General features: G+C 42.9%; 1 protein-coding gene across 4 annotated transcripts in view; it reads left to right on the forward strand.

Moving 5' to 3' along the window:
• The first annotated feature begins 955 nt into the window (after positions 1 to 955).
• NEMP2 (nuclear envelope integral membrane protein 2) overlaps positions 956 to 13,918 on the forward strand; it is a 44,207-nt gene continuing 31,244 nt past the window's right edge. For all 4 annotated transcript variants that reach the window (XM_089915985.1, XM_089915986.1, XM_089915988.1 and 1 more), the window contains exon 1: positions 956 to 1,200. In XM_089915985.1, the coding sequence (XP_089772111.1) occupies positions 1,095 to 1,200 (106 nt within the window). In that variant the 5' untranslated portion in view covers positions 956 to 1,094. The remainder of the gene's footprint in view (positions 1,201 to 13,918) is intronic.

Consider the following 13,918-nt stretch of genomic DNA (forward strand, 5'->3'; position numbering starts at 1 on the left):
CAACTGGCTTCTCTGAAGTACCTTAGCAGAAGTCCAAAATTAGAAAAGAGGAAATGACCTTTTGTTCTACCGAGTGTTTAGTAGGAAATATTGAATCACATTAATGGGTTTCCAAGGCCTGAGGAGGGTTTGGACCTTAAAAAAAAAAAAAAGTACAGTATAATAGTGTTTAAGACTACAAGCTCTATACTCATTATCAATATTAAAACCACACAAGATATTTTTCCAGGTTTATTGAGATATGACTGACATATAACACTATTTGTTTTAGGGGTACAACACAATGATTTGACATATGTATATATTGCACATATAATTTAACATCCGTTTCCTCACAGTTACACATTTTTTTTAATGACGAGAACTTTTAAGATCAACTCTTAGCAATTTTCAAATATTCATTACAGTGTTGTTAACTTTAGTCACCATTACATCCCCAGAACTTACTTATCGTATAACTAGCAGAAGTTTGCACCTTTTGACCACCTTCACCCAGTTCCCCCACCTCCCCCCATCCTGGCAACCACCAGCCTGTTCTCTACATCTTTTTAAACACACACACACACACACACACACACGTTAATTTTAGGGGATATATTGGTGAGGGAACGTTTTACATGCCGTTTATACTGAAATGTGAAAAGTCAATGCTATTTAAGCAACCAAATTGCCAATCTGTTATTGTTACAAACAAAAAGGAAAAATAAACTGATTTTTATTTCTAAATAAAGGGTTGCTGAAGGACCTTCGCCTTCCTGGGGTATGACTGAGAAGCTCTGACAACTGAGCCCTAAAGCCCCACAGTCACGGGTCAGGGCAGTTTTAAGCACAATTCTCAGACGAAGGGTCGGCTCCTCCCCAAACCCTCGAGTGAGACGGGGCGGAGCCCGGAGGGCCCCGAAGGCGGGAGGGGCGGGACAGGGCACAAGCGGGGCGGCGGCGGCGGGGGGGCGGGACCTCCGGGTTCCCGCGCGCAGGCCGCAGCGGCCCCTGGTCTCCTTCTGGGTCCCGCGCCATTTCCGCTACTCTCGGCCAAGCGGGACCCACAGGTCTCGTCCCGCCGCTGGGCCGCGCGGAGCTGACCGCCTGGCGGGATGCGGCCGTCCCCGGGGACGTGCTGGCTGCTCTTCTGGCTGCCGCCGCTGGCCATGCTGCCGGCGGACGCGGTGCGCGGCGAGGAGGACGAGGCGGCGTTGTCAGGTAATCGCGGGCACGGGCGGCGGGCGCGCGCACGCTCCTCGGCTCCCCCGCTCCCTATCCCCGCCCTCCTCGCCCCCTCCCCCCGTCTCGCCCGGCTCCCCGGAGATGGACCAAGCTCTCCCTTCTCCGGGCGGCGGGGCGCGGGGAGCTGTTTCCCTGCCCGGCTTAAGGTTCCCTCTGCGGGCGCGGCCTCCCTTACCGCCTGCTTGGGCTTCCCTGGTCTCTGCTGGCACTTGGACATTATAATTTTAGGATTAGAAGCAACTGCAGAGTTCATTCTGGCCCAGTTCCCTCGTTTTGCAGAAGCAGCTGAAGCCCAGAGAAGTTTTGATTAGTCCAAGGACACACAGATAGTCATTGTACAGATGATCCTAGTCTCCCGACTTTCAACACGGCATTTGTATACATCAACTTAGGTTGAAAGTATTATTATTTATCTAGGTAAAACTTTGGACTCAAGACTAGAGAAGGTTTGGCTTTAGAATTGGACTAAACTTCCCCTGCCCTTACTAGCTCTGTGACCTTGAGTGAGTCATGCTACTACTGGTCACATGTAAAACACGGATAATATTTCACAGGATTACTGTGATGTTTAACGTGTACTTCGTACAAAGGAAACAAGAAATGGTAGCTGTTCATAGTGTTGTTATGGGCTGTCTGGAGTGGGGCAAGGCAGGAGTTCTAACTCCACAACTGCTACTAATTTGCTATGAGCTTAACGTTTCTTTTTCACTGTTTTCACTATTTTTAAAAGATTTCCTGGAATCACTGTCCACTAACTTCATCTTATTGCCCCCCTGTGGTTGCAAGGGAGGCAACCAAGTGTAGCTGGGCATAGCTGCTACCCTCCAATAAAATCAGGATTGTTTGTCTAAGGATAAAGGCAGTTATCAGATTGAGCTGGAGCTACCAACTCCTCTGTATCTTGCAGTGAGGTACGCCTTGGGGGACTCTCCTATACCAGTTTTCATTGAATGGACATTTGTTGAGTATTTACTATGTGCTAGGCAGTGTTAAAAGTGCTTTAACTGCATTATCTTATTGAATACTCATAGTAGCCATATGGGGTAGGTACCAATTATATACCCATTTTACAAAAGAGGGAACAGAGGCTTGGTAGTAGGAGAGGTAACCAGTATGTACTGATGAAAAAATAAATCACAGATCTGTCTAAGAAGGAGGATTTCTGAGTATGGCTGCAAACAGAAAATTGTAAGTAGCCTTGGACCAGCATCCAGAACCTTGATTTCTCTAGTTCGGTCATTACATTCAGCCACCCACTTGCAGAATTACGTTGGTCCAGGCTCGTCTTTATGGGCCATAGTTTTCTCATCAGTAAAGATGAAGAAGTTCTATTACTGAATGTTCTCCAATAATTTCCTTACCTTTTATTTGCCTCAATGAACCCACTGTTTTTCAGGTTTTTGTTGCCAGATTTAGTGTTAACAATGTCAACTAATTTATTTTGTTAATCAAATCATACATAAATGCTTCTGTTCTGCCTGAGACATGCAGGATGCCCACTGAGTTGATAAAATTCTAGTCGACAGCTAAGAGAAATGGCAACTTCTGTAGCCTTATAGCAACACTTGCCCTTACAGATGGGCTTCACAACTGAGACCTTTTTTTCTTTTACATCTTTATTGGAATATAATTGCTTTACAGTGGTGTGTTAGTTTCTGCTTTATAACAAAGTGAATCAGTTATACATATACATATGTTCCCCTATCTCTTCCCTCTTGCGTCTCCCTCCCTCCCACCCTCCTATCCCACCCCTCCAGGCTGTCACAAAGCTCCGAGCTGATCTCCCTGTGCTATGCGGCTGCTTCCCACTAGCTATCTACCTTACGTTTGGTAGTATATATATGTCCATGCCTCTCTCTCGCTTTGTCACAGCTTACCCTTCCCCCTCCCCATATCCTCAAGTCCATTCTCTAGTAGGTCTGTGTCTTTATTCCTGTCTTACCCCTAGGTTCTTCATGACATATTTTTTTTCTTAGATTCCATATATATGTGTTAGCATACGGTATTTGTCTTTCTCTTTCTGACTTACTTCACTCTGTATGACAGACTCTAGGTCTATCCACCTCATTACAAATAGCTCAATTTCGTTTCTTTCTATGGCTGAGTAATATACCATTGTATATATGTGCCACATCTTCTTTATCCATTCATCCGATGATGGACACTTAGGTTGTTTCCATCTCCGGGCTATTGTAAATAGAGCTGCAATGAACATTTTGGTACATGACTCTTTTTGAATTATGGTTTTCTCAGGGTATATGCCCAGTAGTGGGATTGCTGGGTCATATGGTAGTTCTATTTGTAGTTTTTTAAGGAACCTCCATAATGTTGTCCATAGTGGCTGTACCAATTCACATTCCCACCAGCAGTGCAAGAGTGTTCCCTTTTCTCCACATCCTCTCCAGCATTTATTGTTTCTAGATTTTTTGATCATGGCCGTTCTGACTGGTGTGAGGTGATATCTCATTGTAGTTTTGAGTTGCATTTCTCTAATGATTAATGAAGTTGAGCATTCTTTCATGTGTTTGTTGGCAGTCTGTATATCTTCTTTGGAGAAATGTCTATTTAGTTCTTCTGCCCATTTTTGGATTGGGTTGTTTGTTTTTTTGTTATTGAGCTGCATGAGCTGCTTATATAAATTTTGGAGATTAATCCTTTGTCAGTTGCTTCATTTGCAAATATTTTCTCCCATTCTGAGGGTTGTCTTTTGGTCTTGTTTATGGTTTCCTTTGCTGTGCAAAAGCTTTGAAGTTTCATTAGGTCCCATTTGTTTATTTTTGTTTTTATTTCCATTTCTCTAGGAGGTGGGTCAGAAAGGATCTTGCTGTGATTTATGTCATAGAGTGTTCTGCCTATGTTTTCCTCTAAGAGTTTGATAGTGTCTGCCCTTGCATTTAGGTCTTTAATCCATTTTGAGCTTATTTTTGTGTATGGTGTTAGGGAGTGATCTAATCTCATACTTTTAAATGTACCTGTCCAGTTTTGCCAGCACCACTTATTGAAGAGACTGTCCTTTCTCCACTGTACATTCCTGCCTCCTTTATCAAAGATAAGGTGACCATATGTGCATGGGTTTATCTCTGGGCTTTCTATCCTGTTCCATTGATCTATCTTTCTGTTTTTGTGCCAGTACCATACTGTCTTGATTACTGTAGCTTTGTAGTATAGTCTGAAGTCAGGGAGCCTGATTCCTCCAGCTCTGTTTTTCGTTCTCAAGATTGCTTTGGCTATTCGGGGTCTTTTGTGTTTCCATACAAATTGTGAAATTTTTTGTTCTACTTCTGTGAAAAATACCAGTGGTAGTTTGATAGGGATTGCATTGAATCTGTAGATTGCTTTGGGTAGTAGTGTCATTTTCACAATGTTGATTCTTCCAATCCAAGAACATGGTATATCTCTATCTATTTGTATCATCTTTAATTTCTTTCATCAGTGTCTTATAATTTTCTGCATACAGGTCTTTTGTCTCCTTAGGTAGGTTTATTCCTAGATATTTTATTCTTTTTGTTGCAATGGTAAATGGGAGTTTTTTCTTGATTTCACTTTCAGATTTTTCATCATTAGTGTATAGGAATGCCAGAGATTTCTGTGCATTAATTTTGTATCCTGCTACTTTACCAAATTCATTGATTAGCTCTAGTAGTTTTCTGGTAGCATCTTTAAGATTCTCTATGCATAGTATCATGTCATCTGCAAACAGTGACAGCTTTACTTCTTCTTTTCCAATTTGGATTCCTTTTATTTCCTTTTCTTCTCTGATTGCTGTGGCTAGAACTTCCAAAACTGTGTTGAATAAGAGTGGTGAGAGTGGGCAACCTTGTCTTGTTCCTGATCTTAGTGGAAATGCTTTCAGTTTTTCACCATTGAGGACGATGTTGGCTGTGGGTTTGTCATATATGGCCTTTATTATGTTGAGGAAAGTTCCCACTATGCCTACTTTCTGCAGGGTTTTTATCATAAATGGGTGTTGAATTTTGTCGAAAGCTTTCTCTGCATCTATTGAGATGATCATATGGTTTTTCTCGTTCAATTTGTTAATGTGGTGTATCACATTGATTGTTTTGCGTATACTGAAGAATCCTTGCATTCCTGGAATAAACCCCACTTGATCATGGTGTATGATCCTTTTAATGTGCTGTTGGATTCTGTTTGCTAGTATTTTGTTGAGGATTTTTGCATCTATGTTCATCAGTGATATTGGCCTGTAGTTTTTCTTTCTTTGTGACGTCCTTGTCTGGTTTTGGTATCAAGGTGATGGTGGCTTCGTAGAATGAGTTTGGGAGTGTTCCTCCCTCTGCTATATTTTGGAAGAGTTTTAGAAGGATAGGTGTTAGCTTGTCTCTAAATGTTTGATAGAATTCGCCTGTGAAGCCATCTGGTCCTGGGCTTTTGTTTGTTGGAAGATTTTTAATCACAGTTTCAATTTCAGTGCTTGTGATTGGTCTGTTCATATTTTCTATTTCTTCCTGATTCAGTCTTGGCAGGTTGTGCATTTCTAAGAATTTGTCCATTTCTTCCAGGTTGTCCATTTTATTGGCAGAGTTGCTTGTAGTAATCTCTCATGATCTTTTGTATTTCCGCAGTGTCAGTTGTTACTTCTCCTTTTTCAATTCTAATTCTATTGATTTGAGTCTTCTCCCTTTTTTTCTTGATGAGTCTGGCTAATGCTTTATCAAGTTTGTTTATCTTCTCAAAGAACCAGCTTTTAGTTTTATTGATCTTTGCTATCGTTTCCTTCATTTCTTTTTCATTTATTTCTGATCTGATCTTTATGATTTCTTTCCTTCTGCTAACTTTGGGTTTTTTTTGTTCTTCTTTCTCTAATTGCTTTAGGTGCAAGGTTAGGTTGTTTATTCGAGATGTTTCCTGTTTCTTAAGGTAGGATTGTATTGCTATAAACTTCCCTCTTAGAACTGCTTTTGCTGCATCCCATAGATTTTGGGTTGTCGTGTCTCCATTGTCATTTGTTTCTAGGTATTTTTTTATTTCCTTTTTGATTTCTTCAGTGATCACTTCGTAATTAAGTAGTGTATTGTTTAGCCTCCATGTGTTTGTATTTTTTACAGATCTTTTCCTGTAATTGATATCTAGTCTCATAGCATTGCGGTCAGAAAAGATACTTGAAACAATTTCAATTTTCTTAAATTTACCAAGGCTTGACTTGTGACCCAAGATATGATCTATCCTGGAGAATGTTCCATGAGCACTTGAGAAAAATGTGTATTCTGTTGTTTTGGGATGGAATGTCCTATAAATATCAATTAAGTCCATCTTGTTTAATGTATCATTTAAAGCTTGTGTTTCCTTATTTATTTTCATTTTGGATGATTTGTCCATTGGTGAAAGTGGGGTGTTAAAGTCCCCTACTATGAATGTGTTACTGTCGATTTCCTCTTTTATGGCTGTTACTATTTGTCTTATGTATTGAGGTGCTCCTATGTTGGGTACATAAATATTTACAATTGTTATATCTTCTTCTTGGATCGATCCCTTGATCATTATGTAGTGTCCTTCTTTGTCTCTTGTAATAGTCTTTATTTTAAAGTCTATTTTGTCTGATATGAGAATTGCTACTCCAGCTTTCTTTTGGTTTCCATTTGCATGAAATATCTTTTTCCATCCCCTTACTTTCAGTCTGTATGTGTCTCTAGGTCTGAAGTGGGTCTCTTGTAGACAGCAAATATATGGGTCTTGTTTTTGTATCCAGTCAGCCAATCTGTGTCTTTTGGTGGGAGCATTTAGTCCATTTACATTTAAGGTAATTATCGATATGTATGTTCCTATTCCCATTTTCTTAATTATTTTGGGTTTGTTATTGTAGGTCTTTTCCTTCTCTTGTGTTTCTTGCCTAGAGAAGTTCCTTTAGCAGTTGTTGTAAAGCTGGTTTGGTGGTGCTGAACTCTCAGCTTTTGCTTGTCTGTAAAGGTTTTAATTTCTCCATCAAATCTGAATGAGATCCTTGCTGGACAGAGTAATCTTGGTTGCAGGTTTTTCTCCTTCATCACTTTAAATATGTCCTGCCAGTCCCTTCTGGCTTGCACAGTTTCTGCTGAACGATCAGCTGTTAACTTTATGGGGATTCCCTTGTGTGTTATTTGTTGTTTTTCCCTTGCTGCTTTTAATATGTTTTCTTTGTATTTAATTTTTGACAGTTTGATTAATATGTGTCTTGGCGTATTTCTCCTTGGATTTATCCTGTATGGGACTCTCTCTGCTTCCTGGACTTGATTAACTATTTCCTTTCCCATATTGGGGAAGTTTTCAACTATAATCTCTTCAAATATTTTCTCAGTCCCTTTCTTTTTCTCTTCTTCTTCTGGAACCCCTATAATTCGAATGTTGGTGCGTTTAAAGTTGTCCCAGAGGTCTCTGAGACTGTCTTCAGTTCTTTTCATTCTTTTTTCTTTATTCTGCTCTGCAGTAGTTATTTCCACTATTTTATCTTCCAGGTCACTTATCCGTTCTTCTGCCTCAGTTATTCTGCTATTGATCCCATCTAGAGTATTTTTCATTTCATTTATTGTGTTGTTCATCATTGTTTGTTTCATCTTTAGTTCTTCTAGGTCCTTGTTAAATGTTTCTTGCATTTTGTCTATTCTATTTCCAAGATTTTGGATCATCTTTACTATCATTATTATGAATTCTTTTTCAGGTAGACTGCCTATTTCCTCTTCATTTGTTAGGTCTGGTGTGTTTTTATCTTGCTCCTTCATCTGCTGTATGTTTTTCTGTCTTCTCATTTTGCTTATCTTACTGTGTTTGGGGTCCCCTTTTTGCAGGCTGCAGGTTCGTAGTTCCCGTTGTTTTTGGTGTCTGTCCCCAGTGGCTAAGGTTGGTTCAGTGGGTTGTGTAGTCTTCCTGGTGGAGGGGACTAGTGCCTGTGTTCTGGTGGATGAGGCTGGATCTTGTCTTTCTGGTGGGCAGGTCCACGTCTGGTGGTGTGTTTTGGCATGTCTGTGGACTTATTATGATTTTAGGCAGCCTCTCTGCTAATGGGTGGGGTTGTGTTCCTGTCTTGCTAGTTGTTTGGCATAGGATGTACAGCACTGTAGCTTGCTGGTCCTTGAGTGAAGCTGGGTGCTGGTGTTGAGATGGAGATCTCTGGGAGATTTTCACCATTTGATATTATGTGGAGCTGGGAGGTCTCTTGTGGACCAGTGTCCTGAAGTTGGCTCTCCCACCTCAGAGGCACAGCACTGACTCCTGGCTGCAGCACCAAGAGCCTTTCATCCACATGGCTCAGAATAAAAGGCAAAAAAAGTAGAAAGAAATAATTAGTAGAAGTAGAAAGAAAGAAAGAAAGGGAGGGAGGAAGGAAGGAGGGAAGGAAGGAAAAAAAGGAAGAAAGAAAGAAGATAAAGTAAAATAAAATAAAGCAAGATAAAATATAATAAAGTTATTAAAATAAAAAAATTATTATTAAGAAAAAAATTAAAAAACAAACAAAAAAACGGACGGATAGAACCCTAGGACAAATGGTGGAAGCAAAGTTATACAGACAAAATCTCACACAGAAGCATACACATACACACTCACAAAAAGAGGAAAAGGGGAAAAAATCATAAATCTTGCTCTCAAAGTCCACCTCCTTAATTTGGGAAGATTCGTTGTCTATTCATGTATTCCACAGATGCAGGGTACATCAAGTTGATTGTAGAGCTTTAATCCGCTGCTCCTGAGGCTGCTGGGAGAGATTTCCCTTTGTCTTTGTTCTTACAGCTCCCAGGGGCTCAGCTTTGGATTTGGCCCCGCCTGTGCGTGTAGGTCGCCGGAGAGCGTCTGTTCTTCGCTCAGACAGGACGGGGTTAAAGGAGCCGCTGATTAGGGGGCTTTGGCTCACTCACGCCGCGGGGAGGGAGGGGCACGGAGTGCGGGGCGAGCCTGCGGCGGCAGAGGCCGGCGTGACGTTGCACCAACCTGAGGCGCGCCGTGCGTTCTCCCGGGGGAGGTGCCCCTGGATCCCGGGACCCTGGCAGGCTCCCCGGAATGGGGGTGTGGATAGTGACCTGTGCTTGCACAGAGGCTTCTTGGTAGCGGCAGCAGCAGCAGCCTTAGTGTCTCATGCCCGTCTCTGGGGTCCGCGCGTTTAGCCGCGGCTCGCACCCGTCTCTGGAGCTCCTTTAAGCAGCGCTCTTAATCCCCTCCAGGTACGTGGGGGGTTTCTTGCCTTTTGGGACGTCTGAGGTCTTCTGACAGCGTTCAGTAGGTGTTCTGTAGGAGTTGTTCCACGTGTAGATGTATTTCTGGTGTATCTGTGGGGAGGAAGGTGATCTCCGCGTCTTACTCTTCCGCCATCTTCCTGGAAGCCTGAAGTTTTGACTAAGTATTTTTACCTTAAAATAAAAGGTAATTTCGTTTATGACTAAACTCTTTAACTTAATTGTATCTTTATACATTTAGGAAAACATAAATGACAAAAGTAGTACAAAAGAGTAATTCTGAATTTATCAGTTAAAGCAAGTGATGTGCAGTTGTCTCTTTTTTTTAATATATGATATGTAGTCCTAACATTAGATTAATTGAATATTTTCAAATTGAATGGTATTTTATATGAACTAAGGGATTTCACTGGTAAAGGTAACCCTGACTCACATCCTTTGGTAATGTAAAGAATTTCACTTTGTCATAGCAGTTTGGGCACAAATGTCCAGAAGTACACTGTTCTCCAGGAGTCAGGTTTATTGAAAGGTTCAAGAGAGCCTGCCAAGGACTACAGGTAGTTAAGGAGGGCCGTGCTTGGTCCGTGGCCTTGCTGTGGTAGCCATAATAAGCATGGCATTCGGGGTTGGTCCTGCTTATGCTCCTAAGTTTTTGGGAAATGAGGCAGAGCTGGGATAGCCCACACTTGCAGACCCCTCTCCTGACCTGAATCAGGCTTGAGGAAATGAATGCCTAGGTTACGGGAGCACCCTCTGGGGAGGAGAAATATTTCAGCTCCAGGGGGAAGCAGTGGCTCTCCCTAGGCAGGTGTTGTTCTCGTCTGACCAAATGAATGATTATTATTACATTTTTATGAATCCCTAGAAATTCCCTTTTGTTTTCTGGATTGCCTTGTGAGGGGATGTTGTTGATATTGTGATATATTTGGATTTGCCCGGATCTGACACTAGGAGGTTCCAATCCTAGCTGAATCAACCAGCAAAGACTGAGACTGCGTGAATAAATGACACCTGCAGACCTCCAGCAGCTTCACAGCCCTCAGTGTCAGGGCTGGAACAGGTGGTAGAGTTCAGCCAGGCAGTGAAGCTGGCTATAATTTTTGTTTCCTACCCACAGGCAGAGATAGAGGAAGTAGAAACTGAATAATGAAATGTCTCTAGAAGCTTACTGAAGGGAGGAGGGGCCTAGGAAAGACAACGTTTATAAACAATCTAAGATTAAAAGCTCTGGTTCCCTCTAGGAAGGCAGTGGGCCAGCTGTGGTAAGAATCTTGATTGTCAAAGTCACTGTCTTATGCTAGTTGGCCATGGCTTAAGATTCGCATGAACTCACTTGGAGCTAGGGTTGTGGTTTCTTGTGGCTGTGAGTTTCTAGTTCCTTAGATAATTAGGAATTCTTGTGTGGGTGGATTGAGATGCATTCACCTCAGGAGACAGGTGATAACAGTGAGGGCAGCCAGAGGGCACCATGAATTGCTGACACCTGGTCTATAATGTCTCATGTATTGTGTGAATTCAACATCAGTTTCACCTCAAAAGCCAGAGGCTGCTCTGGAGAATTCCAGGGGAGATGCCGTTTGCAACATGCTTTTAGTAGTGTTTCTATAAGTATCAAGAATCAGGGCAACGTACCCCTATCTGTACTTTCCTTAATCTGTTTGAAGACCAAGGTGAAATCAGAGCAAGTTCTTTTCTTCTAACTGGGAGGTCTTTACACGGAGTACACTGATGTACCATATAAAGTACAACAAAAACACGCTGATCACCACCTCCTGCTTCCCTCTGCCCTCTTCTACCTGGTGAGGAGAAAGAAGACGGTTCTCAGCCCAAGGGATATTAAGGGTTACAGCTCTCCACCCTCTAGTTAAGGGTCCATTGATGACGGGGTAGGGTAAGGCGGAGGTGTAGCCTGCAGGTTCTGTGGGTGGGATGGCAATGGCACAGGCTGGACAGGTGTCCAGCATTAGGTTGCTTCAAGGGGAAGAGCAGAGTGCACCCCCTTTTACGGTGCTGGCACTGGCCAGCCTCTTATAAAGATTGGCCAGGCTTTCACTGGGTCGGCTATGCACGCCCAAATAACCTACCAATCCTCTCGAATTACAACACACACTTGAAAGACAAATATTTAAATGCTACAGATACGGTAATGAACATGCCATGTCCCTAACTTCATGGAAAGAGAGTATAAACTAAAAAATACATATATAATATGAAGAGAATAAAGCAGAGTAAGCAGAAAGTGGGTGAAAGGGGTAGGAGTGCGCCATTTTAGACAGTGGGGCCAGAGAAGGCCTTCCTGAGAAGGTGAATTTTGAGCAAATACATACGTTATCTCTCAGAAGGAGCCAGCTCTGCCGAGATCTGGGGAAGGCCGGTTGCAGGTGGAGGAAACAGCACGTAGGAAAGGTTGAGGCAGGGGCGGCTTGGCATCCTGAGGACAGGACGCTTGGTGTGGCCAGAGAGGCTAAGCAGGAGGAAAGGTCAGAGGTACCCAGGTCCTAGGAAAGGAGGGTGGGTTTTCTTACGGGTGTGATGAGAACTCATTGGAGGGTTTTGAGCAGGTAAATGCTGTGCTCTGGTTGATGTTTCTAAAAGGTCCCTGTACTGATTAGAGAATAGATTGTAGGGGAGCATCGTAGGGGTGATTCTGTAAGCAGACCAGCTAGAAGTCCCTTATAGTAACCCAAGTGCAAGAAGACTGCGGCCTGGACAGCAGAGAAACATTTACTCCTAAATTCAAGCTATTGCGCTCTACCCAAATTGCGTCATCTTGCTCTTATCTGAAGAGTTACAGATATCAAATGATTTAGGAGACAGTCTTAGGACCAAAATGGGGAAAAAAAAAAAACCTCACTGGAAGGCAGCGTTTGTTTGCAAAGCTCAGGCTCCAAAGGGTTTTTCCTCAGACCACTAACAAGAGGGTAGTTCGTGTACTTAGGGGAATTGACTCAGCCCTCGTAGTGGTGGAACGCTCTCTAGGAGAGGGGATGGCCGGAGGGACCCTGGAAAGACCACAAGAAAAGCCCCTAGTGAGCATGCGTATGGTTTTAGGAGTAACCCTGAAGAAAGAACGGGCTGCAGTTAACGTTCTCATGATGGTCTGGGCTGCTGGGGTCTGCAGACCACAGACCTCACGCTCCTGACCCCAGCCCCAGAGTGTGCTCCCTTCCCGACGATAGGTAGGAATCCCCTCTTCCACTGGGGACTCCCAGCATAAGGTTCTCAACTCCAGCCGCCTGATTTCACCCTGTTCCTGCCTAGAGAGCCCACAGGGGACCACGGAAGGCAGAACATGGGATACCAGAAGGCGAGTCTGGAGCCCTCCCTGTGGTCACTAGCTGAGGGCTTTTAACGTGCGTGGTGTGTTATCATCGCAGTCGCTCAGGCTCTTCCAGGGTCTGCACTGCCTCCTTGGACACGCGTCTTTCATACGGCCAGCTGCAGCCCCTTGGGGTTCCGGGAGGGCCCTGTCCCCTGTGCAGCCCGTGGCCAGGAGTCATTTGTGTCTCAGATACACGCAAGAAGGCTCCTCAGCATCTGTTGCTTTGTGTGTGTTGTTAACACTGTTCTGCATTCTCCTTTTTGCCCTTGTGTATAAACAGACCATGAAAGAATGCATTTTTTTTTAAACATCTTTATTGGGGTTTACACATTGCTTTACAATGGTGTGTTAGTTTCTGCTTTATAACAAAGTGAATCAGTTATACATATACATATGTTCCCCTATCTCTTCCCTCTTGCGTCTCCCTCCCTCCCACCCTCCCTATCCCACCCCTCCAGGCTGTCACAAAGCACCGAGCTAATATCCCTGTGCCTTGCGGCTGCTTCCCCCTAGCTATCTACCTTACTACGTTTGTTAGTGTGTATATGTCCATGACTCTCTCTCGCCCTGTCAAAGCTCACCCTTCCCCCTCCCCATATCCTCAAGTCCGTTCTCCAGTAGGTCTGCGTCTTTATTCCTGTCTTACCCCTAGGTTCTTCATGACATTTTTTTTTCCTTAAATTCCATATATATGTGTTAGCATACGGTATTTGTCTTTTTCTTTCTGACTTACTTCACTCTGTATGACAGACTCTAGGTCTATCCATCTCATTACAAGTAGCTCAATTTCATTTCTTTTTAAGGCTGAGTAATATTCCATTGTATATATGTGCCACATCTTCTTTATCCATTCATCCGATGATGGGCACTTAGGTTGTTTCCATCTCCTGGCTATTGTAAATAGAGCTGCAATGAACATTTTGGTACATGACTCTTTTTGAATTTTGGTTTTCTCAGGGTATATGCCCAGTAGTGGGATTGCTGGGTCATATGGTAATTCTATTTGTAGTTTTTTAAGGAACCTCCATACTGTTCTCCATAGTGGCTGAACCAAGAAAGAATGCATTTTTAATTTTTGTATCCTATATTTAAAAGAGAGCCTCTAGAGCTTCCTTCTCATGCCTTTTTGAGATCTGCCTCTTAACCTGGATTCTTATATTTGCATCTCAGACTCTCAAACTCTGCAAATTTCTTGGTATATTTAAAAACATAT

Source organism: Delphinapterus leucas, chromosome 8, assembly GCF_059928025.1.
Source record: "Delphinapterus leucas isolate spDelLeu-1000000601 "Yukka" chromosome 8, BTC_Dleu_Yukka2, whole genome shotgun sequence".
NCBI classification, from domain to species: domain Eukaryota; kingdom Metazoa; phylum Chordata; class Mammalia; order Artiodactyla; family Monodontidae; genus Delphinapterus; species Delphinapterus leucas.